Source organism: Zootoca vivipara, chromosome 2 (assembly GCF_963506605.1).
Source record: "Zootoca vivipara chromosome 2, rZooViv1.1, whole genome shotgun sequence".
Lineage (NCBI taxonomy): Eukaryota > Metazoa > Chordata > Lepidosauria > Squamata > Lacertidae > Zootoca > Zootoca vivipara.
This window is the reverse complement of record NC_083277.1, coordinates 11,767,028-11,794,684: the sequence shown is the minus strand read 5'-3', so window position 1 is coordinate 11,794,684 and position 27,657 is coordinate 11,767,028. Positions and strand designations below refer to the sequence as shown.

Sequence of the window (27,657 nt, the reverse complement as noted above, 5' to 3'; positions counted from 1 at the left end):
ACACTTTACAGATGGATATTTATTGGCTTGAATCTTAATGGTTGCTTTCTGGTAACATTGGTACAAACTTAATTTCACAGGTAACGTTCTTGGTAATCAAATAACAGAATACCTATCAACTACTTCATCTACTCTTAAGTCTACCTTCTCCACAACCACCCAAGCTCCCACACAAAAAACCCTCAACCGCCAACTGACATAAGGGTTCCCCTTTCCATTTAAACCCCATGCAGGCCACGCCTCCCATGGAATGTTGCTGCCAGTTAACCAGGAGTCTGGGTTAACCCTTCGATAGGTTGGTTGCGAAACAAAAACATAACATAACAGTTTCAAATTCACCACAACAGTCATATAGAGCAGGTCTGGGGAACCATCGACCCTTATTTATTAATTAGATTTATATACCACCCTTCAACAAAAGGGCAGTTCACTCCCTTCAGGGGCCAATGAACCAAACTCCCATAGCCAATGCTTGCTGGGAATTATGGGAATCGTAGTCCTATGCATTCATTAATTCATTCATTATCCCACCCTTTTCTCCAACAAAAACCCTGCGAGGTAGATTAGGCTGAGAGGCAGTGAGTGGCCTAAGGTCACCCCGTGAGCTTCAAGGCTCAGTGCAATTTTGAACCCTGGTCTCCTTCTCCGATACTCTAACTAGGACACCACACTGGCTCTCAGCATCAGGAGGGCTAAATATTCCTCTCACTAGCATCTAGATCAAGGGAAGTAATAGTACCACTGTATTCCGCTCTGGTCAGACCTCAACTGGAGTACTGTGTCCAGTTCTGGGCACCACAGTTTAAGAAAGATACTGACAAGCTGGAACGTGTCCAGAGGAGGGCAACCAAAATGGTCAAAGGCCTGGAAACGATGCCTTATGAGGAACGGCTTAGGGAGCTGGGTATGTTTAGCCTGGAGAAGAAAAGGTTAAGGGGTGATATGATGGCCATGTTCAAATATATAAAAGGATGTCATATAGAGGAGGGAGAAAGGTTGTTTTCTGCTGCTCCAGGGAAGCAGACACGGAGCAATGGATTCAAACTACAAGAAAGAAGATTCCACCTAAACATTAGGAAAATCTTCCTGACAGTAAGAGCTGTTCAGCAGTGGAATTTGCTTCCAAGAAGTGTGGTGGAGTCTCCTTCTTTGGAGGTCTTTAAGCAGAGGCTTGACAGGCATATGTCAAGAATGCTTTGATGGTGTTTCCTGCTCGGCAGGGTTGGACTGGATGACCCTTGGGGTCTCTTCCAACTCTATGATTCTATACTCCAAAAGTACCCAGGGTGCACAGGACAATTCTATACCTCTGCTGCTGCTTTCAGATACCAACCCTGCTGCAACATACAATGTTGCCAGGTTTTGCATAGCAGCGTTCAAAATTCATCTGATGATGATCTAAGCCACAAACTAGATTTACTTTAATACACAACAAGAGGATCTTCCTTATATGTACTTGTGACCCCCTTTGTGTTTATGAGAAGGACAGGATACGGATTTTCCTAATATGGATTTGTAACCTGTGACCCCCTTGCGTGCGCACATTTACAGAGGAGGGGGAAAGGAGCCCAAGAAGTGTATAAGAAGCTTTGCAAATTTGTGTTTCTTTGCTCTTGTCGTGAAGCTTGACCACCAAGAGTCTCTTAATTAATTAAGAATTAAACTCTTTCTCTGGATTCAACCCCCAGTGTCATTATTGGCCGTCTCTGTCCCTGCCTGGGCGCAACTTAAAGGACCCTTAGTAGCTGATAAGGCAACATTTTGGGGAAAGCCATGACTGTATGGTTCAGTTTTAAATGCAAGGCACAGACAGACAGAGCTTAGTTATGGATACCCAGTGGTGGGCTGGTGCCTGTTGGAACTGGTAGAGTGAAAAGCCGGAGGCTAACAGTAGGTGGAACCAGAGAGCCAATGACAAAAGCCGAGCCAAGTAATTCTAGCTTTTGCCCCCATCGTCTTCCCTGCTTTCTCCGAGGGCAACACTGAGACTAAGGAAGAGGCAGCTGGCAGTCTGTGCCAGGCAGGTGGGGGCTGGCTGAGGGGAAACTGGCTTTTGTGGGGCACTGCCCCATTCTGTGTTTGACTGTGCTATAGAGAGCAGGCTGAAAATATAACTTAGCCCCATACTTTCATCGTTCACAGATGACAGAACATTTGAACTACACCATGCAGCTTCTGCATCCATGGGTAAACAAAAGCCAAGTTTCTAAAATTCTTTAATACTTTAATACATTATATATGATGACACATCTGCAGCTAAACCAAGAGTTCTTTCACACAGCTACAAGAACAAACGTGCTCTGGAATTGATGGAAATGTTTGAAAAAGCAGATCTGGAAGTTGAAGCGGGTGGAAATTAGTTGTTAAGACTATGAGGCGGAGCTAGGAAATTCAAGCCCAGGAAAAGTTTGAAATATTGAAATGTATTCAGAACAGCACTGTGATTCCAATACTATAGATGATTGGGAGAGAGAAAAAACACGTTACTGCTTCTTTATTAAATATTGCATGTATTATTTCTGTCTCTGGTATGGGTTTCTGGGTCACGTCTCTGCCTTAACGTCTTCTGTATCTTGTGACACACACACCCCTCACCTTTCTGATGCTTAAATAAAGTCTGACGAGGTTGAGAAGCTCCTTTTGAGGCTTTTCAAACATATTTCGACCTTTATCTCATATGAATCTTTTCATGTCTCCTCAGGTATACTTGATTCTTGAAAGTTTTGCCACAGGTGGAACATGAGTGTGGCCTTTCGGCCGAGTGGCTTCTCTCATGTGAAGTAAGGCTTGACTTCTGCTTGAAGTTTTTCCCACAGGCCGAGCATGAATATGGCTTCTCTCCCGTGTGGCTTCTCTGGTGGATAATCAGGTGCTCCTTGCGACTGAAGCTCCTGCCGCAGGCTGAGCATACGAACGGTTTCTCTTCCGTGTGGATTTTTTGATGCTCGGTATAGCTTGTCCTGTGCTTGAACTTTTTCCCACAGTGTGAACAAGTATATGGTTTTTCCCCTGTATGTATTCTCCCGTGTATAACCACCTGTGACTTGTTACCGAAGTTCTTCCCACAAACCGAGCATGAATATGGTTTCTCCCCTGTATGAGTTCTCTCATGTCCGAGAAGATGTGCTTTACAATTAAAGCTTTTGCCACAGGCCAAGCACACATAGGGGGCCTCTCCTGTATGGATTCTTTCGTGACTGGTGAGATTTGACCTTCGCTTGAAGCTCTTGCCGCAGAAGGAGCATGTGAAAGGTCTTTCCTCTGTGTGGATTTTTGTGTGTGAAATAAGGCTACATTTTTGACTGAAGCCTTTCCCACAAACCAAACATTTATGTGGTGTCTCGCCCGAGTGGACTTGCTGATGTCTGATAAGGCTTACTTTATGAACAAAGCTTTTACTACAGACGGAACAAGCATGTATTTTTTCTGCTGTATGCATTTGTTGATGTACAATGTAGTATGATTTTTCACTGAAGCTTTTACCACAGAAAGAGCATGTATACGGTTTCTCTCCTGTGTGGATTCTTTCATGGATAGATAGGTAACTTTTCCACATGAAACTCTTCCCACAAACTGAGCACATGTATGGTTTCTCTCCAGTATGGATTATCTTGTGTCTAATAAGGTAATCCTTACGACTGAAGCTCTTCCCACAGACAGAGCATTTGAATGGTTTATCTCCTGTATGAGTTCTCTGGTGTTTAAGAAGATATGCTCTATCTGTGAAACTTTTGCCGCAAACTGAGCACGGGTATGGTTTTTCCCCTGTGTGGGTTCTTTCGTGGCAAACCAGATTTGATTTGTGGCTAAAGCTATTGCCACAGATTGAGCACATATATGGTTTCTCACCTGTATGGGTTCTTTCGTGTTTAATAAGGTGTCTTCTGTCAGCGAAACTTTTACCACAGATTGTGCACGAAAACGGTTTCTCTCCAGTGTGAGTTCTTTCATGACTAACAAGGTTTGATCTATGACTGAAGCTTTTACCACAGATCGAGCACATATTTGTTTTTATTCCCGTATGGCTGAGTTTGTGGCTGTTGAGGTTTGATATTCGTTTAAAACTTTTGCCGCAGAATGAACACAGGTAAGGCCTTTCTTCTGTGTGGATTCTTTCATGTGAAAGGAGGTTACATTTCTGACTAAAGCCCTTCCCACAGTCTGAGCATTTATACGGGGTCTCTCCTGTGTGGACTTGTTCATGCCTCCTAAGGCTGACTTTATGGATGAAGCTCTTATTACACACTGAACAAGTGTATGTTTTTTCTTGCGTGTGCATTCGCTCATGAACAGCGCGGTACGATCTTTTGCTGAAGCTTTTACCACAGATTGAGCATGCATACGGCCTCTCTCCTGTATGGATTCTTTCGTGGACAATCAGGTTACTTTTCCACTTGAAGCTTTTGCCACAGACTGAACAAGCATGAATTTTTTCTCCTTTGCGGCCTTTGCTCTGAGAAATCAGGCAGCAGCTCCCATTCATTCTCTTCTCACAACCTAATTGCTTATATTGTTTCTCTCCTTTTTGAAGAGTTCTCCCATACTTGTGAATTTTCTTTTGCATTTTCGTTTCACTTTTTTCACCGCCCCGACAAGGTAAAGCCCTTCCTGACCTCTCTCCCAGGTCATTTCTCTGATGCCTCTCTTCTCTGCCTCGGTTCTTGGCGATATCTTGGTACTGCAAAATGCTCCCTTCGGTAATTCCTAAGGATATCTTGTTTGCTCCCACCAGGTGAGCGCTTCCTGGAAGATCCTCTTCTCCTTTTCCCTCACACCTGCTGCCTATTAAGAGAAAGATAGCAGTACTAGTAATCATCACCATCATTATCAACATCAATGCTTTTTCTGGGGGGGGGTTGCAGGGGTATGCACACCTCTAAACATTTTATGAATCCTGGTACTTTTGTCCTGGGTCTCTCTCCCATGCAATTTCAGGCTGCGTCTGCGCACAACCAGCCTCTGCTCATTTCATTTCTCTGTCAGTTCCAGGAGACCAGGAGGCAGGGGAGCTGGTTGCAGCAGGAGGGGGAGAATCCCTGCTTGAAAATATGAAGAGCTGCTGCCAGCCAGTGTAGTGAATACTGATCAAGATAGACCAATGGTCGTCCGAAACTGGAGTGACTTATGGAACTCGCTGAATCATCTGGGAGACCCTGAATCCGGGGGAAGGGGGACTGATTTAGTTTTAAGTGATTAAATGTTATTATGTTAGAAAAATTAATATTCGAAATTATGGAAAGTTTTTGGTAATAAATTTTAGGCTAAGGGGAGAAATAAAAGATAGAGGATGCAAAAATAATTTCTGGTTTGGATTAACTGATTAATTATTGATGGAGGATAGTGGACGTTTTTCAGAATAGAATAGTTGAGAGATAATGATAAAATGTGTTAGAATGATTTAAGATGCAAAATGAAAATTGCTTAATTGAGATTTTAAAATGGACCCAGTGTGGGGGGAATTGAGGACGTCAACAATGTTAAGTAAAAAAATGTAAGAACTGTTAAGTTTTTCTTTTTCATGCTTTATTTTTGTTTTATGTTTCTTGTGATTTTATTTTTGTGAATATTGGAAAATGAATAAAAATTATTTGGAAAAAAAAGATAGACTAATGGTCTGTGGTGCTATAAGGCAACTTCCTATGTTGCTTAAAGAGAAGAGGGTCTCCTTTTTTTATTACAATTGGTGTCAACATCATTGGCCTGGAAAATTACAACCAAACTAAGTTCAAAACATATTGACTGTGGATCATGAGCTACTTGAACCCATCTCTTACCTGGGTGGACACCCAAAACAGATGTGCTTCCCACAGGTGTTTGGAGCACAGGGACGCAGGATTCCTCTTTCGGTTCCACCTTTATTATCACACCAGGAAACCCTGAGTTAGAGGAAAGAGGAAAATGTGAGGTGTGACCATCTAGCTTTTTTTAAAAAATAAAAAGACACCAACTTTTCTTTTCTCATATCATTTATAAAGTCGTGGCTTTTCCCAAGGAATCCTGGGAACTGTAGTTGGTTAAGGGTGCTGAGAGTTGTTAGGAAGCCCCTGTTCCCCTCACAGAGCTGCAATTCCCAGAATTCCCTGGGAAGAGGGATTGACTGTTAAACCACTCCAGGAATTGTAGACGAATGGCTCCCTCACCCGATTGGCCGCCAGCAGCACTGGGCCGTTCCTCAGTTCTCTGATCATCCAAGACCCCTGGTTCCTCTTCTTGCTCTTGCTTTATTAGAACGCCAGGAAGTCCTGAGTCAGGAAAAAAAGAGGTGAGACAAACAGGTGATGACATCATGTAGAACAGAGGAAGTAGGTAAAGAGTTTTCCTCCCTCTCTTTTAACACAAGAACTCGTGGCAATGCATCCTGTGAACCTGAACGTTGGAAGGGTGTAGAAGAAGTAAAAATGCAGGCAGTGAGGTTAAAGGAAAACGAGGTGCAAAAACAACAAGCCGTGATCATTGCATTCCAAATTAAAAATATGTAAATATTTCTATATGGGACAAGAAGCTACAGGTAGAACTGGATATGGAATAACAGATTGGTTCAAAATTGGGAAAGGAGTACGACAAGCCTGTATATTGTCTCCCTGCTTATTTAACTTATATGCAGAATTCATCATGCGAAAGGCTGGACTAGATGAATCCCAAACAGGAATTAAGATTGCTGGAAGAAATATCAACAACCTCAGATATGCAGATGACACAACCTTGATGGCAGAAAGTGAGGAGGAATTAAATAACCTTTTAATGAGGGTGAAAGAGGAGAGTGCAAAATATGGTCTGAAGCTCAACATCAAAAAAAAAAAACAAGATCATGGCCACTGGTCCCATCACCTCCTGGCAAATAGAAGGGGAAGAAATGGAGGCAGTGAGAGATTTTACTTTCTTGGGTTCCATGATCACTGCAGATGGTGACAGCAGTCACGAAATTAGAAGACGCCTGCTTCTTGGGAGAAAAGCAATGACAAACCTAGACAGCATCTTAAAAAGCAGAGACATCACCTTGCCGACAAAGGTCCGTATAGTTAAAGCTATGGTTTTCCCAGTAGTGATGTATGGAAGTGAGAGCTGGACCATAAAGAAGGCTGATCGCCGAAGAATTGATGCTTTTGAATTATGGTGCTGGAGGAGACTCTTGAGAGTCCCATGGACTGCAAGAAGATCAAACCTATCCATTCCAAAGGAAATCAGCCCCGTGCTCACTGGAAGGACAGATCATGAAGCTGAGGCTCCAATACTTTGGCCACCTCATGAGAAGAGAAGAATCCTTGGAAAAGACCCTGGTGTTGGGAAAGATTGAGGGCACTAGGAGAAGGGGACGACAGAGGACGAGATGGTTGGACAGTGTTCTCGAAGCTACCAACATGAGTTTGACCAAACTGCGGGAGGCAGTGGAAGACAGGAGTGCCTGGCGTGCTCTGATCCATGGGGTCATGAAGAGTCAGACACAACTAAATGACTAAACAACAACAACAACAACAACAACAACAACTATAGATTCCCCCTATAATCACAGACACCATCCAATGGAGCACTATTAATTGTCCCCCATGTTTCGGAAGCCTGAGTGGCTTCAGCTAGAATTTGGACATTTAGCATCGCTGGCCCCATACTGTGGAAAACTTTTCCCGCAGAGATGCAGCAGGCACACTCAGTCTTTTTATGCCAACAGGCCTATTCAGTGGTTTAAACCTTTTCAAGGTGAGCCGATCATCTTTATGACTATTTTGTCCTGTTCTTATTGAATTTTGTATGTTATTCAAATTGTATATTTTGTTGTACACTGATTTTTTTCCATGGAAGGGCAACCTGTGGATACTTTTTCCAAAATAAAATTAAATAAAAATGTTTAAGAAATGGCTACAAAGTAGTGTGACAACACAAACGTCCTGTTACTGGAATAATGTTGATAGCAACAACAACAACAACAAACAAACAAACAAACAACATTGCACAGGCTTCAGAAAAGTTAGTCTCAACAGAAACAATATTGCAAAAAAACAAAGAGAGTTGGCAAAATGTGCAGAATGAGGCAAAATTACTTACAGCTGTTCATTTAACATGGAAAAAATCCAGACAGGTAAGGAAATGTAGATATTGGTACCTGCAAGGGTGTTGGATTCCTGCTGATGCAGATTCCATAGACCCCCTCCTTCCTCCAGCTTTATTATCACATCAGGAAACCCTGATCAAGAGAAAAGTGTAAGAAAATTGGGATTCAGAGGTAAAGGTCATGCAAAGGTTGGCTTTCTGACCCAGTAAGAGAAGAACTAGATTTGGTACAAATCTCTGGAGTTTTCGCAGGAATATATACTTTTTATGAGTTCTGTTTTTCATTCCCTCACCTGAGCTTTGTTCTGAGGGAGCCTCCATCTCCTCCAAACCCAGCCGTTCTGCAGACCATGGCTCTTGCTCAAGCCAGGAGATCAAACCAGGCTTGACAAGTGGAAAGCCTGCCCAGAGTTTTAAAAAAGATGTTATTGAGTAGAATTTCAGGCTTTAAGTATAGATTCATGTTGCACTATTGATTCTTCAACATCAACTTCATTGGACTGGTCATATTGTGCGGATGCCTAATTATCGTCTTCCAAAGCAACTACTCTGTTCCAACTTAAAAATGGAAAGCGTAATGCCGGTGGTCAACAAAAGTGGTTTAAAGACTCTCTCAAGGCAAATCTAAAAAAATGTAATATAAACACCAAAAACTGGGAAACACTGGCCTGCGAGCGCTCCAGTTGGAGAACAGCCTTTACCAAAGGTGTCATGGGCTTTGAAGATGAACTCAGGATGCAAGGGAGAAACATGCTAAAAGGAAGGCACTCTTGGCAAACCCTCTCCATAATCAACTCCCGCCCGGAAACCCATGTCCCCACTGTGGAAGGACGTGTGGATCCAGAATTGGCCTCCACAGTCACGTACGGACTTATTGTTAAAACTGTATTTATGGAAGACAATCTTACTCGGCTACGAGTGATCGCCAAAGAAGAAGATTAATGGATGCAATCTAAGTTCAGATATCCCTAACAAAGGGGTCCTTACCTAAGGAAGCGACATGACTGTAATTCTCTTGCATGACTTCCCTGTACATAGCTCTTTGATTCAGATCCAGCAGAGCCCACTGCCCTTGCGTGAAATACAAGGCCACGTCTTCAAAAGTCACCAGCTCCTGGGGAAACATAAGCAAACCGTGTCCAAGCGCCTCAGATGCTTCACACACATCATGTCTGCAATGTTTACACCATCCCTTTGAAGGTAAGCAGACTGTCTCACCAGAGTACTGCATGCTCTGGTTATCTCCCGCTTGGACTACCGCAATGCGCTCTACGTGGGGTTACCTTTGAAGGTGACCCGAAAACTGCAATTAATCCAGAATGCGGCAGCCAGACTGGTGACTGGGAATGGCCACTGGGACCACATAACACCGGTCCTGAGAGATCTACATTGGTTCCCAGTACGTTTCCGAGCACAATTCAAAGTGTTGGAGCTGACCTTTAAAGCCCTAAACAGCCTCGGTCCTGTATACCTGAAGGAGCGTCTCCACCCCCATCGTTCTGCCCGGACACTGAGATCCAGCGCCGAGGGCGTTCTGGCGGTTCACTCACTGCAAGAAGCAAAGCTACAGGGAACCAGGCAGAGGGCCTTCTCGGTAGTGGCGCCCGCCCTGTGGAACGCCCTCCCATCAGAGGTCAGAGAGATAAACAACTATCTGACATTTAGAAAATACCTAAAGACAGCCCTGCTTAGGGAAGTTTTTAGTCGTGTGATATTTTAATGTATTTTGAATTGTGCTCAGAAACCTGGTTGGCCACTGTGTGAAACTGGATGTTGGAACGGATAGGTCTTCTTTTTGAGCTGCCAGTCAGAGTAGCCAATACTGGACTTAAAGACCAGTCAAGGTGTTTTGGCACCTGAGGCTGAAGATTGAGGAAGGGCTGCAGTTCAGTGGAAGTGCCTTGTATGCAGAAGGTGTCAGGTTCAATCCCTGGTTATCTCAAGGTAGGGCTGGGAACGTCCCCTGGCTAAAACCCTGGAGAGCCTCTGCCAGTCAGTGTAGACATAATGGCTAGATAAACCAATGGTCTGACTCGATATAATGCAACTTCCAATTGTTCCTAAACTCCCTTGAACAAGTCTCCCTTCCCCTGGAAGAGAAAATAATAAATCAGATAATTAACCACTTGCTGCTCTTTCATGACAGCTTCCGACAACGATGGAGGACGACTTTTGAGATGAAGGTAGCGCAAGAAAGAGTGAAAGGCATCTATTTCTTCCTTCTATCGGTGGTGCCATTAGTGGGTCAAGCGGGCTGCACTCTGACAGCTGGGAAACTTATTTAAAATTTAAGGACAATGGCACAGGTGTGGGGAAATTTGGCCTGCCTCCCCAGATCTTGCTGAATTTCATCTCCTATCTTCCTTGGCCTTGACTCCCTAGTCAAGTACTTCCCTCATATTCTTTAAGGGTGGAGGGAAATTCAAGGTACTAGAAAACGTTGGCAGTCTAAGAAATTCCAGCAGCTCAAAGAACTGTGCATAGTATCTATTGGAAGATATTCTGATGCTCTAGAGCAGGCATCCCCAAACTGCGGCCCTCCAGATGTTCTGGCCTACAACTCCCTTGATCCCTAGCTAACAGGACCAGTAGTCAGGGAAGATAGGAATTGTAGTCCAAAACATCTGGAGGGCCGAAGTTTGGGGATGCCTGCTCTAGAGAGTGATGAAATTCAGCATGTTTATCTGTGGATATTTGTCACAGAATCATAGATCTGTAGAGTTAGATAGGACCTTCGAGGGTCATCTAGTCTTCAATGTAGGAATCCCAAAACGTGGTTCCCCATCCAGTTTGAAACCAGACCAGACCCTGCTTAGCTTTGCACATGCGCTAGCAGTTTTATTGCTGCACATTCACAGTTCTGCCTCAAGGCAGCAGAATGTCTTCTTGGGTAACATACCTGAGGCCACCCTGTTGCAGCCATTTCCATTTTCCAAGGATCTGTACATCTAGCAAGGATCTTGAATGTTGTGCTGCACTGAAAACGGGAAAAGTGTATGGGGCAAAAGTACTCAGGGCTTCAAGTCAGGATTATGTCCTTTGCAAAGAAGGGAGAGAGAGAGAGAGAGAGAGAGAGAGAGGCGTTTGCAATCAGAGAGCAACAATGAGAAAGCAAGACGAAGGGTTGCGGGTAATATTATATGGTTTGTCCTCCTATGGGACAACAAAATCTTGCGAGGAGAAAGCAAGAGAAACTATGCAAGCCACTTTAGAAGTTCTATTCCAAGACAGCTACCATTTTAAAATATAATAAGAATTTATGTATTTATATGCCGCCCATCTGACTGGGTTGCCCAGCCACTCTGGGCAGCTCGCAACACAAAATAGTAAAAGCACAATACAACATCACACACTAAACTTTCCCTGAACAGGGCTCCCTTCAGATGTCAAAATTGCCTAGCAGTTCAGAATCCAACCGCTTAAACGATGCAGCCGGCTGAGTAAGAATGTGAGGTTTAATTTGGCGCTGGACTTTCTGGGATCTGAGGCTCACCATCTTTTTTAAAAAATCAATATCAGCTCTGAGGCCTAGGAAATATTTATTAAAAAGTTTTATGTCCTGCTTTCCCATCAAACAGCTCTTGCTTTAATATAATATTTAATATAAATTAAGACAAGCAGCAATGCACCTTTGGTAAAATCACGGGCACAGCTTTATAAAGTTATTCCAGGTGTGCCTCAAGTTTATAACCTGTGAACCATAGAAACTCTCTGATTTTAATGATTTATTGCTTTGTGTTCGTCACAGATTTATTGGGATCAGAGTTTTTTATTTGATCTTAATAAATTTTCCCCCTTTAAGCATCAAAGCAACTGGAGCTCTTTAGAAGGGTTCCTTTCTGTACTTCAAGTCATTAATCTTCAACTACTGGGTTGAGTTGCAGCTTCATTCAAAAGTGGGTTACAGCAGCAGCATGCAAATACTGTATGTATGTCAGGAAATGAACAAATGTTTCCCCAGATACATATTTGAGTTACAGCTGTTAGAAATTCAATCAGGCCATCTTGGTGAGCATAGTTATTATTCACCAAGATATTTTTATATTCTTCTCTTTTCTTCTTCATTTACTGTTATTCTACTAACCTGGCGGCGTCCCCAGGGCCTGAGTGAGACCCTAAACAGACTTTGATCCCGTTTCTCATCCTCTTCTGCTCTTACCATTTATATTTTGCAAACTGCCAACGCTGGGAGAAGAATCCCTCTATTGTGAGAACGGAAGAGATGGAGAGGAATTGTTGTTTTTCAAGGGAGCTGAGAGCAGAACGCAAAAAACAAACAAAAAAACGAAAAGGGGAGCCTCAAGCCCTTTCCTTCAAAGCTAGCTCAGATTACACCTATGTCATCTGTGCCAAAATCCTTATTGTCTGGCCCTTTAGGGGGGTATGACAGACAAAGGTAAGAGAAGGTCTGTCCCTGGTGTGTAAAGACGTCCCAATTCTTCCCATATTTTTCACCTCTGATAACATGGTAGTCTGCAGAATTTAGGGGGAGGGGAGAGAGAGAGAAGCATTTTCCAAGAAAGAGGGAGAAACATCTCAGGTTCTACAAATGCTAGATCCTGCAGGCTTTTGTATAAATAAATCCCTGCAAAGCCTGTTTACCTAGAAGCGGCCAGTGGGACAAAACAAATACGCGTCACCTAAGAAATAAACCCCCCTCCAACCACTTCTGAGCCCCAGATGTTTGTCTCCAGCCAGTCTCAGCCACCGTCGTCCCCCTTTCTTTCTTTCTTTATTTCTTTCTTTCTTTCTTCCTTCCCCTTCCCCTTCCTCTTCTCAACCAGCCCGCTTGCTTCCCTGCCCAGGGCTCACTCCACTTTCTCCCCCTACCCTTCCTCTCGTTCCTGGATCTTTCTTCTCCAGCTCGATCCTGCACCAACCATTCTCATTTGCCTCCCCGGCTCCCCCGCGAGTGGCGTTTTTGATTTGGGGTTCGTTTTCTTCGCCAACAGACCCGGGTCGACGTTGCACCCACCGCACAGCTGCTATTCTCTTACGGTGGGGTTTGTGTGTGTTGGAAGCCCCCTGTGGAGGCTTGTTTCCCCACTTCCGCGCCATGTGACTGAAGTCGGGACCAGACTCCTGGCAAAACGAGGCACCGTACTCAGTCTTGCTGCCTGCCTGAGCTCATGGAAGAAGGGAGGGGAGAGGATGGATGAGGAGGGGTGGAGGAGGGGTCTGCAATCTTCCTCCCTCTCCTTCCCTCTGCGTTTCTTGCTTTCCAGAATGAAGCAATCTCATCCCCTGAAGTACCGGTATCTGAAGAAGTGTGCATGCACACGAAAGCTCATACCAATGACATACTTAGTTTGTTTCGACTACGTCAGACCAGCACGGCTACCTACCTGTAACTCATCCCCTGAGATTGAGCACACTTGGATATTCCACCTTAGAAGGAAGTTGGCCAATAATAATAATAATAATAATATTTGCTGATATGCTGCCCATCTGGCTGGGTTGCCCCAGCAACTCTAGGTGGCTTCCGATTTGTTTGGTTAGTGGGATTGTCATACCCCATAGTTGCCTTTGACTGGACTTAACCATCCAGAGCTCATTCACCTTTTTATCTTAGTAAGGTAAAGGGACTCCTGACCGTTAGGTCCAGTCATGGATGACTCTGGGGTTGCGGCGCTCATCTTGCTTTACTGGCCAAGGGAGCCAGCGTACAGCTTCCAGGTCATGTGGCCAGCATGACTAAGCCGCTTTTGGTGAACCAGAGCAGTGCACGGAAGAAGAAGAAGAAGAAGAAGAAGAAGAAGAAGAAGAAGAAGAAGAAGAAGAAGAAGAAGAAGAAGAAGAAGAAGAAGAAGAAGAAGAGTTTGGATTTGATATCCTGCTTTATCACTACCCTAAGGAGTCTCAAAGCGGCTAACATTCTCCTTTCCCTTCCTCCCCCACAACAAACACTCTGTGAGGTGAGTAGGGCTGAGAGACTTCAGAGAAGTGTGACTACCCCAAGGTCACCCAGCAGCTGCATGTGGAGGAGCGGAGACGCAAACCCGGTTCCCCAGATTACGAGTCTACCGCTCTTAACCACTACACTACACTGGCTCCCGTTTACCTTCCCGCCAGAGCGGTACCTATTTATCTACTTGCACTTTGACATGCTTTCGAACTGCTAGGTGGGCAGGAGCTGGGACCAAACAACGGGAGCTCACCCTGTCGGGGATTCGAACTGCTGATCTTCTGATCAGCAAGCCCTAGGATCTGTGGTTTAACCCACAGCGCCACCTGGGTCCCTTAGTAGCTGAACCAAAAATACCATCTAGTTCTGTGTTTTCATTATCATAGATGAAGGGGAGAGAGAATCCTAGACCCTCCAAGTGCCCCTATTTTCCAGGGACGTCCCAGATTTAGAGAAGCTGCCTGGTTTCTGATTTGATCCTGGAATGTTCCACTTTTCCTTAGGACGTCCCTATTTTCATTGGAGAAATGTTGGAGGGTATGGAGTTATCTTACCCCCAAGCCGTCCTGTTTAGGGAAGGCTTTTAAAAATGTTTTATTATGTTTTTATATATATTGGAAGCCACACAAAATGGCTGGGGCAACCCAGTCAAATGTGTATGGTATAAAAAGTAGAATTATCATTATGGAATGGGACGTCCCTATTTTCATCAGAGAAATGTTGGAGGGTATGCGATCCACAAATAATCAGGTCAAGAGGAACGGTTAAGGGAGTTGGGACTGCTTAGCCTGGATAAGAGGAGACTGAGAGGAGATAGGACCTAAAGATTAAACGGGCTGTCACGTGGAAGATGGACCCAGCTTATTTTCTCCTGCATACCAAATGGATTCGAGGTGCAAGAAAGGAGATTCCAACTAAACGCCAGGAAGAACTTTCTGACAGTAAGTGCTGTTCAACAGTGGAACTGTCTCCCTCAGAAGGTGGTGGGCTCTCCTTCCTTGGAGGTTTTTAAGCAGAGGTTGGATGACCCTCTGTCATAGATTGTTCAGCCAAGATTCTTGCATTGCAGGGGGTTGGACTAGATGACCCTTGAGGTCCCTTCCAACTCTACAATTCTGTGAATCTATGCAGGTTCCACAGTGGCTAGATCACAAAATACATAATTGTCAAACACTTTATTTAATAAGTTACATAAGAGACTCAAAGATAGATTTAGTCAAAGTGAAACAAAACAATGTTGTTTTATAAACCCTACATCAGAATACTTTATAGCTAAAAGAAAAAGCTTCTAGAATTCAGTGTAAATAAACAGGGCAAGAAGCAGGATTTGTTATTAGAAGGGTGCATACATCAAATAGAAATTTTGCTGTTACGGAACTGAAACAGTTCATGGACCACAAATATTATCAGTCCTGAAATGTATGTACAATTATACTATAGGCACAGTACTTCAGATCTCTTTGGGGGAAATTTCATTATTTAATATGGTATATATCATTTCAGCATATGCCTTTTTCTGCATCCTGATTTTTCCTCTTAATACTTTGCCCTAATATTTGTTTCTTATTTATGGAACATGAGAGACGGTTATGAGATTTGTAGAGATTGGTTGCAAACCTTTACATTTTTTTGTAATTTGCTCTAGAACTAATGCTCCAAGTGTTGCCAAAGAGGCAGTATACGACTGATATTTTTGCCACAGCTGGAGCTCTTATATTCACTGGCCTGGGTCACACATAATGCCAAACTATAGTTTAGTGTTACGTGCACAAACTTTGGGGCCCCCACTCCTCTCCTCCGGAGCAGCCACAAGGAGCATCTGGGAAGCTTTCCTTCCATTTTCAGCCGAGGTTAAATTTGAACCTAAGTAAACTGTGGTTAATCTTAACTGGTTCAGGGAAATAAGCTGACCAAACTGTGGTTTACAATCTTGGCATATCTCCCTAAAAACCATAGTTAATATTATGCTAAGAACATAGTTAAGAGCTAACAGTTCTTGCCTTGCCTTGAACAAATCAAGTAACTGTGGACAGTAAAAAACAAACAAAACTAGAAGTGTAATTTTCCAAACCCTTTCTGCCGGCCACACAGACTCACTCCTATAGTGCTATACTGTGGTTTAGAGTTACATATATATATAATTTCTTTCTATTTAATCATCTTTTACCAACTTCAATTTTCTCTCCCCATATCGCTGCCCCACCTCCCATATGGATTGCCTTATCTGACATGGATTTTCTCATGTCTCCTCAGATATGCTTTACTCCGGAAACTTTTGTCACAGATGGTGCATTGGTGTGGTTTTTCTCCTGTGTGAATTCTCTCATGGTGAATAAGGTTTGATCGTCGATTGAAACTTTTCCCGCAGACTGAGCATGTATGTGGTTTCTCTCCTGTGTGGCTTCTCTCATGTGAAGTAAGGCTTGACTTTTGCTTGAAACTCTTCTCACAGACTGAGCATGAATATGGCTTCTCTCCGGTGTGGATTCTCCCATGAATAATCAGGTGCTCCTTACGACTGAAGCTTCTGCCACAGACTGAGCATGTGTATGGTTTTTCCTGCGTGTGGATCTTTTGGTGTTCGGTATAGCTCGTTCTGTGTTTGAATCTTTTCCCACAGACTGAGCAGGTGTATGGTTTTTCCCCTGTATGAATCCTCTCGTGTATGGCCACTTGTGATTTATTACCGAAGCTTTTCCCGCAAACTGAGCACGAATACGGTTTCTCCCCTGTATGGGTTCTCATGTGTCCAAGAAGATTTGCTTTACAGCTGAAGCTTTTACCACAGACTGAGCACATAAAGGGAGTTTCTCCAGTGTGAATTCTTTCGTGGCTCGTGAGGTTGGATCTTTGCTTGAAACTTTTCCCACAGAACGAGCAGGCATAAGGCCTTTCTTCCGTGTGAGTTCTTTCGTGTGAAATAAGATTAGTTCTCCCACTGCAACCTTTTCCACATACCGAACATTTATAGGGTGTCTCCCCAGTATGGACTCGTTCATGTCTAATAAGGCTTACTTTGTGAATGAAGCTTTTACCACAGATAGAACACGTGTACGTTTTTTCTTGTGTATGAGTTTTTTCATGGCTAAGAAGATTGGATCTTTGGTTGAAGCTTTTCCCACAGATTGCACATATATACGACTTTTCTTCATTATGGCTTCTCTCATGGACAGCCAGGTAACTTTTCCAATTGAAGCTTTTCCCACAGATAGAGCATGAATATGGTTTTTCTCCCGTATGGGTTCCCTTGTGCCCCAGAAGGCAGTCTTTACGACTGAAACTTTTCCCGCAGATAGAACACTTATACGGGATCTCTCCTGTATGAATTCTTTCATGCTGAAGGAGGCCGGAGCACTGGCTGAAGTTTTTACCACAGACTGGACATGTATATGGTTTCTCACCCATATGAATTCTCTCATGTCTGATAAGGCTTGCTTTGCGACTAAAGCTTTTCCCACAGACTGAACACACATATGGTTTCTCTCCTGTGTGGGTGATCTTGTGCGCAACAAGGCCAGAGCTCTGACAGAAGCTTTTACCACATTCAGAGCACTTGTAAGGCTTCTCTCCTGTATGAATTCTCTCGTGTCTAATAAGGAGTGCCTTACGACTCAGGTTTTTACCACAGACAGAGCATGGGTACGGTTTTTCCCCTGTATGGGTCCTTTCATGGCTAATAAGATGGGATCTTTGATTGAAGCTTTTTCCACAGACTGAACATGTATATGGTTTCTCCCCTGTATGATTCAGCTTGTGTCTAATAAGGTGTGATCTCCGAAAGAATCTTTTCCCACAGACTAAGCATGTATATAGTTTCTCTCCTGCGTGGCTTTTCCCATGGGTCATCAGGTAATATCTCCAACCAGATCTCTTTTCGTCATCTAGGTATTTATATGGTTCCTCTCCTTTTTTAAGCATTCTCCCAGACTTATGGATTCTCTTCTGGAGTTTGGTTTCATTGATGCCACTTCCCCCACGAGATAAAGTCTTTCCCGTTCTCTTTCCAGAGGCATTTCCTTGGCGCCTCTCTACTTGGCCTTCGTTCACAGAGACCTCGGCCTTCTTTGGATACTGGAAGATTCTCTCCTTGGCAGTTCCCAAGAGTGTCTTATCCGTTTCCACTTGATGAGCACTTTCCGGTGGGAAGTAGCCTTCCTCTTTCATGTACCTATTGCCTGTTTGGATAAACAGAGAATTGTGATAGCAGTAAGAGATATACAGTCTTACTTCGGTTTAAGTACACCTCGGTTTGAGTATTTTCAGTTTAAGTACTCCACGGACCCATCTGGAATGGATTAATCCACTTTCCATTACTTTCAATGGGAAAGTTCGCTTCAGGTTAAGTACGCTTCAGGTTAGGTACTCCGCGGACCCGTCTGGAACAGATTAATCCACTTTCCATTACTTTCAATGGGAAAGTTTGCTTCAGGTTAAGTACGCACTTCCGGAACCAATTGTGTTTGTAAACTGAGGTAACACTGTATTGCCTTAGTTTGTCTCCTGAGGAAAGAAGTCATCAACCGAAATGTGTGGCAATTCACTGTTTAGTTTACTTGATAAAGATATGTAATTTGCCTTCCATAAGGGACAACCAGACCAGTGCTATTTTTATAGAAAAAGAGGTCTACCGAGACTCACCACAAACACCTCTCTTGTTTGCTTATAATGGCAATGGCGCCCAACTGAGAGGAGCCGCAACCGAGTTCTGGCGAGTTCCAGCTCGAAAAAAGCCCCGAACCTGACCAAGCAGTGATGGTTATGGATATCCTTTCTGTACAGCTTTTCTACACCTTCTGTGCAGATCTTTAGAGAGAACCAGAAGGGATCCTCACTTGGATCGATGCTGCCAGTGCCGTTTGACTGGAACTTCCAGGACAAAAAGGAGGTGGAATTCTCTCCCCAGGGAAGCTCACATGGCGCCTTCATTATACACCTTTGGGTGCCAGGCAAACATGTTCCTCTTCAACCAGGCCTTTGGCTGATTGGCGCCCAAAGCCCTTTTAAATGTGGGAAGAGGGGGGAGACAGTGAGGGGAGAGACTCCCATCAGGCAAGGCCTTCTTCCACCTGCCTTGCCCCACCCTCCAGTCTCTGCACTCTGAAGGTCCTGTGTGAGTGCCTGGAGGCGGTTGGAGAATGGATGGCGGCTAACAGATTGAGGTTGAATCCTGACAAGACAGAAGTACTATTTTGGGGGGACAGGAGGCGGGCAGGTGTGGAGGACTCCCTGGTCTTGAATGGGGTAACTGTGCCCCTGAAGGACCAGGTGTGCAGCCTGGGAGTCATTTTGGACTCACAGCTGTCCATGGAGGCGCAGGTCAATTCTGTGTCCAGGGCGGCTGTCTACCAGCTCCATCTGGTACGCAGGCTGAGACCCTACCTGCCCGCAGACTGTCTCGCCAGAGTGGTGCATGCTCTGGTTATCTCCCGCTTGGACTACTGCAATGTGCTCTACGTGGGGCTACCTTTGAAGGTGACCCGGAAACTGCAATTAATCCAGAATGCGGCAGCTAGATTAGTGACTGGGAGTGGCCGCCGGGACCACGTAACACCACCGGTCCTGAGAAATCTACACTGGCTCGCAGTACGTTTCCGAGCACAATTCAAAGTGTTGGTACTGACCTTTAAAGCCCTAAACGGCCTCGGTCCTGTATACCTGAAGGAGCGTCTCCACCCCCACCATTCAGCCTGGACACTGAGGTCCAGCACCGAGGGCCTTCTGGTGGTTCCCTCATTGCGAGAAGTGAGGTTACAGGGAACCAGACAGAGGGCCTTCTCGGTAGTGGCACCCGTCCTGTGGAACGCCCTCCCAGCAGATGTCAAGGCAATAAGTAACTATTTTACTTTTAGAAGACAACTGAAGGCGGCCCTGTTTAGGGAAGTTTTTAATGTTTAATGCTGTACTGTTTTAATATTCGGTTGGAAGCCGCCCAGAGTGGCTGGGGAAACCCAGCCAGATGGGCGGGGTATAAATAATAAATTTTATTATTATTATTATTATTATTATTATTATTATTATTATTTTGTATTGTATTACATTGTGCACTCTTGGTTTGCTGCGTTTTACTGATTGGAGTTTAGAAATTACTTATTGTAACTGTTAAGGGTGGATTTCTGTTTAATTTGAAATGCTGATATTTAATATTATTCTATATTATTTTAATGAACATTGAATGTTATTTTATTTGCATATTGTATTGTGCATATTGTCTTATTTATATGATGTTAGCCGCTCTGAGCCCAGCTTTGGCTGGGGAGGGCAGGATACAAATAAAAATTATTATCCTTATTATTATTGGTTGGTTTTTCTTATTTTTCTTATGTATTCTGTGGTTTTTAATATTGTAATTTTATGCTGTGAATCGCCCTGAGATCTACAGATGAAGGGTGGCATGCAAATTTAATAAACAAAGAAATAATAACAATAAAAGGGCATAGCAGATCTTCTCCCCTCTCTGCCTCAGGGCCCTGGCACCCAAAAGGGAAAAGGCACGGTGATGGTATGTCTATGTCACTTTAGCCTTTTCTTAGTCTCCCAGGCACCCGCTTTTTATTTGGCAAGGGGAGACTAGCTTCCTGTCACGGTTCTTCCCGATCCTGCTGGTGGCACTGTGGTTTGCCTCACCTGAAACAGTTGCCCTTTCCTCAGTTTCTTGGAAATCTTGGGTCCAGGTCTCTCCTTTCAGTTCCAGCTTTATTATTATACCAGGAAATCCTGTTTAGGAGGAAGGAGATTAGAGAAGGTTTTATAAATTTTTAAGACTTCTATTTTTAAAAAAAAATAAATTTTATTAAGGCTTACAGAGAAAATACAAAACCTAATATCTTCTCCCTTAAAAAAACCACCAAGTCTTTTATCTTCTAGATACAATAAAATCACAAAAGGGGTGGGATGGGAGAAAGAAATAGAGAAAGAAAAAGAAAGAAAATGTTAAAAGTAGAAAAGAGGTTAAAAGAGAAAGATAGAAGGATAAGATAGAAAACAAAGAACTTCTTATTCTTCCTCTGTCTGCTATGTAAAAACAAGATTCACTTTGTCCAATCCAATATAACACCCAACAAAGCCACTTTCTATAAACAAACATTATCTTCAATCCTCATTTTCTTTTTCACACAAAAAGTCTAAGAGAAGTTTCCAATCTTTAACAAAAGTGCCTTTTCTCTGATCAAACACATCAGCTTCACCATCTCAGCTAAGTCCGTCAGTTTTAACAGCCATTCTTCCACTGTTAGTAATGATGTGCCCTTCCATTTTCGTGCATATAAAAGTCTGGCAGCCGTGATTGATAAGACTTTTAGATCAGGTTTGGATCCCAGGCCAAGCTTCAGCCAGGACAGTTGTGCTGGCAGGGGCTGAAACATCTGGACAGTTCCGGGTTGCAAGGACCCAGGAGGCCTGGTTTGAAAGGGACTGTACCATCCCAGTCTTTATGCAGAAAAGTCCCAGTCATTCCCAATAGGTCTGAAAAAGAACCCAGGCTGTGCCCCTGGAGAACTACTGGTGATCGGAGGAGAAAATACTGAGCTGGGCAAAGGGAGCGTGGGAATGGTCTGGGATCGGATCAGGGAGAAACTTGCTATGTTCCCATGATCGCCTTGTGCACCTGGAACAAGAGCGAGGGCCCTGGGGAGAAATGCCCACGTAAACCCTTTAAAATTAAGGATTCGGTGGTGAACCCCAAATCAGATGAACTGTAACCACACCTGACTGATCCGCGACAGCATTTGCATTTTCGTCAGCTCCTGGGTGTTCTGGGACGCATGGCTCCTCTTCCCGTTCTTGCTTTATTACGAGGTCGGGGTATCCTGAATCAAAGGGGGTAGGGGAAAGGAGAGGTAAAAACGAAGTGTTCAGGTGCAATATTCCAACAGCCTACCTTAGATGTAGAGCACAACTAGAGAATCAGAATAGAACTGTAAAGTTGGAAGGGACCCTGAGGGTCATCTATTCTAGCCCCCTGCAACGCAAGGGTTTTGTTCTAGAGTTACTTATCATTTGACTTATCAGATCTCTCCCCTGATTTGTAATCTGGTTGTAACCTGCCTAGGGAAGTTCATCTTCCCCCTTCTCAACGCTGTAGCAGAAGGTCATCAAAACTTTCCAATTTGGCCTTTGGAGGATGGATGCAATTGCTATCTTACCGTAACTATTTGTGGTCCTCCTCCTCCTCCTGGATTTTGTTTTGTTTTTTAACGCTCACTATTTTTTATTTTTTAGGATGTTTCTTATTGTGGTTGCAGCATTATTATTATTATTATTATTATTATTATTATTATTATTATTATTATTGCTGGCTTTCATTGGTGTTTGTTCATCTTGCATCCTCTTTATTATTTGTATCATGTCAAAGCAACATGCCGTCCGGCCATCCTCTTGGTCCTAATTTCCACCCCTCACCTGATCTGGCAGTACCTGGGAAGGTCTTTTGCCACTGGTGGTCCAGAACCCAAAGCTGCTCTTCTTCTTCCTCTTCTTCTTCTTCTTCTTCTTCTTCTTCTTCTTCTTCTTCTTGCTTTATTATCACATCAGGAATCTCTGGTTGACAGGAAATATGTGAGAAAGAGTATGGTTAAGAGGGGCATTTCATCACTCTAGACAGGGGCAGAACCCAAAATTGTGTTCCAGAGTTTAGCCCAATGTTTACAGTGGTACCTTGGTGTCACGGATGGGTGCTGGCTACTCCCGAGTAAGCACTCCACACACCTTCTGGATTTTCAGAGTTTTATTGTGCCTTCTATATACAGTGCCGAGATGTCTCAAATCATGTCTGCTCAGCGTGGGGCAGAAGCCCGCAATGGCGTCTGGCAGGCTCTGACCCAGCCTTTAAGACTGGCCCCCAAAACACCCCTCCTACCGGCGCTACGGATCCCCATTGTGTCAAACCTTTCTCCTCAGGTGCCGTTGGTTCTTCCCCCTCCTTTCCACCCTCTGTTGAAGCTGGCTCCGCCCCTTCTTCTCTGCTTCCCAGGATCCTGCTAGAGCCTTGGAACCTCCTTCCCCTTTCCTCTATCTCCAGAGGCTCCAGGATGCTGCTAGAGCCCTGGAACCTCCTTCCTGCCTTGCTGCACTCTGTCCCGTCTTGCCAGTTTGTGCGTGTTGGGAGAGAGGTCTGCTTCCTGCCAGTCCTCTCTCTGACACTTGGGTTACAAACACCTCGGGTTACAAGCACTTCAGGTTACAGACTCCGCTAACCCAGAAGTAGTACCTCGGGTTAAGATCTTTACCTCAGGATGAGAACAGAAATTGCTCGCTAGCGGCGCGGCGGCAGCAGGAGGCCCCATTAGCTAAAGTGGTACCTCAGGTTAAAAATGGTTTCAGGTTAAGAATGGACCTCCGGAACGAATTAAGTTCATAACCAGAGGTACCACTGTACTGGATTCACTATGTATTGGAATGGTGTCTCAGCTTCCCCACCTGTGTCAGGCTCCAAAATGATCTCCTTTTCCTCCACAATTGGTTGGTCTGGGATCCATGGGTCTTCCTCTTGCTCAAGCTGGGAGATCAAGTTGGGTTTGACAACTCGAAAACCTGCCCAGGGAACAGAAGAAACTCAAGTAATATGTGGGGCTGCCTTCGAAGATGGTTCTGCCCAGAGCATGATAGTCAGAGCATGTAATACCAATTTTGGCAGGACTGCACTGGCTACCAAATGCTTCCATATAAAAATTGACACAAAAAAATAAAGAAGAAGAAATTGTGGGGAATTAAGGATTTGAAGTAAGCACAGGGCAAGTTCACTCAATGAGCCTGTATTTAAAGTTTCTATTGTTTTTTATGAACCGTATCTTAATAGATTTTTTTCTATTACAGTTTATTATTTTAATGATTATCTTTTATGTGTTTTCCCCCCAAATTGTTTTGATTGGATTTCAAAACATTAACAAATACAAATAAGAAAAGTAAAAGTAAAAAACAACAACTAAGAGCTCATCCACCCCCAAAAGATATCTTTTCAATGTTAGGAACTAACAGTATACTAATAGCACATTATAATACTTTGCTTTCTGTGCTACAAGATACGAGTACCTCGCTCCTAGAACAAGTCCCACACCATCAGAAGTGTGTGTTGAAACGAATTTCTGAATGAAAGGGGTGGAGGGGAGGGAAGAGTATTACATTTCCTATCAAAAGTTGAGAAAAAGGGCACTTACATAAAGAGGCCACATGCCCATAATTTTCTTGCATGACGTTCCGGTACAAAGCCTTTTCTTGTGTATCTAATAAAGTCCACTCGCTTTCTGTGAAATACACAGCCACATCCTCAAAAGCCACACGGCCCTGGAAAGAAAGGAAATACCGTAGCAACATTTAGGAAAAGTGTGAGGCAAATACTAAGTTGCCTGTTGCTACAGATAACTATGACTTGGGATGCTTCTAGGCTAAGGTAACCAGATTTTTTTCAATGAATCCGGGGAAACTTTTCAACTTCCTACTAAACAGATGGATTTTGTCAGGAAACTTGTTATGTACTGAGCTGAATCCTAGAACAATAGGATCCAGAATCAGCAGTCTGATTAGTCCGCAGGAGCCACCCAATCCAACTCCAGGTGGAAGTGAATCAGCAACCTGATTGGACTGCAGGAACAGCCAATCAGGCTGCTGGCAGAAGTCAATCCACAACCTGATTGGCCCACAGGTGTAGTCCTGAAGTAGCCAATCACGCTAGGCCCATTGTGTAAATAATGTATATAAGCAGATGGTTTTGGGGAAAGAGCCATTCTTCTCTTCTTCTCCAAAGAGCATGAAATTCACTCTCGACTCCGAGTATATTTCAAAACTGATTTGTAAATCCAGGCCGGGAAACGGGGACATCTGGTAACCTTATTCTGGGCGGCTGCTATTTATGCATGGGATCCAATAACATAAAGTCATACCCTGGATCTCGAATGCCTTGGCTCCTGAACGATCGAAACCCAGAAGTGAGTGTTCCAGTATTCAAACGATTTTCAGAAGCCGAATGCCCTGCCAGCTTCAGCTGCTTCCAATTGGCTGCAGGAGCTTCCTGCAGCCTATCAGAAGCCACACTTTGGTTTCCAAACGTTTTGGAAGTCGAACGGACTTCCGGAACGAATTCCGTTCAACTTCCAAGGTAGGACTGTACTGGTAAATTCAGATTGCACAATTATGGTTGATTGGCAGGTCCTGCACAGAGACCTGGCTCCCCCCCCCCAAAAAAAGATCATGTTTTGTAATAAGGATGGGGAAAATACGGGAAAGTGTGGGACAACACTTCCTTTGATGCAGTGTCATCGAACCTCCCCATAAATGTGCGACTGCTCATTAAATAGCCCATGTCCTCTAATCTCACAAACAAATCAGGAGACATGCTTGCTAAATATGTTGTCTAGAAGCAACAAGGTTTGTTTGGTTTTTGTGACTTCTGTCACTTATGCTTTAAATTGTACACCGCACTGAAAGTCCTTTTGCAGAAGGGCAGCAAATAAATTGCCTAAATAAAAACAGCCAGGCAATCTATGTCCAATGGCCGATATCCATTGTTAGTCACACTCGGAGGAATAGATGGATGAATTCACTGACTTTTACCCTCAAAATTGACTTAGCTGGGGTTCACCCATTTCCTCTGCAATCCTTACAACCCTGTAAACTAAGCTTAAGAAGAAGACAGACCACGGGTTGCTTTTGAGGCCACTGAGCATTCAAGTAGATATCAGCATGGCAGACCTACAACCGGGTCTCCTACAACTTTAAAAAAAAATAGTGTTATTGCCTGCACCTGCCAATTTGGATCAGGGTAGCAGTGCTGGGGGAAGGTGGGATTAACGCCTTAATGCAATTGTCCTAATATCACCCTGTCTCCCAAAGTTACCCTCAGGGCGGAAACGTACCAAACATAGTGAAATCCCCTCCCTCTGCACCACAGTCCTTTATTTGGCATGGGGGGGGTATATGCTTTGGCTGCTATTCCCCCACCCCACCCAAAAATCCAGTACAGGAATCTGTCTATGAACTGCCCAAATCACATTTAGCTCAGCCCTATCCTGAGATTTTATTTTCAGCTCGAAGTTTTATTTATTTATTTATTGTTGCAGGAAGCGGGTACCAATTGCTGTCCCATCCTAGGCACACCTGGGGCCAGTCCTACTTCTGCATCCCTTTGACTGTACAAGATGCCAAGGGATTTTGCTTTCTGGATGCTGAAACTGAATGACAGCACCCCCGCTCAACTCAGCCAGAACAGAGGAATCTGGGCCCTGAGCTCTGTTTCTCAGGGTCCAGATTCCTCTTGGACTTGCCCCTCTCCCAGGTACACCCCCCCAGCCCAGTCCCCCCCCGACACACACACACCTGAGGCATCTCTGTGTCCATCGCAGCTTCCGCTTCCCTCAGAGGGCGGCCAGGTGGGGATGATGCTCCTGCGAGACGTGGGAAAGCGACAAGGTTACATGGGGCTGTGCCCTACGTAGATATAAAAGTATCAACCCAAATGTATCGTGAGAAAAGCGAGGTGGTTATATTGTAACAGGGATCTTGCAACGGATGATGAGTCAAGCTTGAGTCCGTGAGGAAGGATAAAAAACAACAAGGGTCTTAAGGTCAGGGGTTCCATTCCAAGGATGTTGGGGTTTTTGAACCATGGCAGTTGCGAGCAGTTAAGGAGGCAGAGTGCAGGGCTTCCCTGGAGCCTGGGCTCACAGGCCTTTCGTTCCCACATTTGGGGGGTGGGGGGTTTCCAGGCCAAGGCTATACGTTGTGAGCAGCTAAACATAGGCCTCTATGCATGTGCAAAGCGCTTTTCTTTCTTTAGTTGCTCAGCAGTCTAGCACCAACTTAAAAAACTGAACACCAGTCAAGGTTTCTTCAGGGTTGGCAACCCCTGCCTTAGAGCATGGGCTCAGGGATAATACACACACACACACACACACACACACACACACACACACACACACACACACACAAAACACACCACACCACACCACACATTTACCATGTGCCTCTAGTCTAGTCCAAAGTGGAAAAAAATATAAATGCAGAGGACAACATTAAAAACCCTCTCCCCCTTTGAGATCAGCTTTGAGGCAGAAGCCTCAGGAAATTATTTTTCCAATGCACAGATTTACAATATTGGGGGTGTCTAGATATGTAGATCTCTCCCTCTCCCCCTCCCCCTCCCGTCCACCACACACTTCGCCCCTTTTCCCCTCTCTCACCAGCGGATCACACTCCCTGCTCAGCTGCATCCCTGACCAGCCGATCCCCCTTTTCCGTTTTCCCCTCCCTCCCCTTTTCTTGTTGGATCTCTTTCTTCCTCCTTCCTACATCTGCAGTTCCTGCCCTTCTCGGCTTTATGCCTCCCAGGAGGGTTTTTTTTAATATATATATATAATTTATATATATAAATTATGCGGGCTGATGTTTTGGAAGTGCCCCTTTTGATGTTGCACCGCTTTTCCTTCTCCTGCCTGCCTGTCTTGACCTATGTGCCTGCTTTTCCGCTTCCCACCATGTGACTGAAGCCAAACCAGATCCCTGGCAGTGCAAATCTATCTTCTGTGCTATGTGCTCAAATGGAATGCCTGTCTGTCAGGCGTTAGCCCTCTCGTTCTCTTTCAGCTCAGTGGCAAAGCCCATGCTAGGCACACACGCATTTATTTCAGTTACGAGTGGCTTCCCATGAAATATCCTGAAGCAATTAATGATTTAAAGAAAACAACATACGTTTTATCCATCCATTCATTTCATTTATG

At 44.2% G+C, this 27,657-nt stretch overlaps 1 protein-coding gene across 1 annotated transcript; it reads right to left on the bottom strand.

Moving 5' to 3' along the window:
- LOC118080974 (zinc finger protein 91) lies at window positions 1-27,363 on the bottom strand. The gene is made up of 14 exons (XM_060270945.1): window positions 27,121-27,363; window positions 26,258-26,325; window positions 24,103-24,229; window positions 23,366-23,479; window positions 22,364-22,486; window positions 21,655-21,756; window positions 20,576-20,665; window positions 16,175-18,126; window positions 9,034-9,319; window positions 8,340-8,447; window positions 8,099-8,179; window positions 6,141-6,242; window positions 5,775-5,876; window positions 1-4,782 (listed from the first exon to the last, which is right to left on the bottom strand). The coding sequence occupies exons 2-14, from the start codon at window positions 26,276-26,278 to the stop codon at window positions 2,669-2,671; spliced, it is 5,322 nt and encodes a 1,773-aa protein (XP_060126928.1). The 5' UTR covers window positions 26,279-26,325; window positions 27,121-27,363; the 3' UTR covers window positions 1-2,668.
- Between the last annotated feature and the right edge of the window lie 294 nt (window positions 27,364-27,657).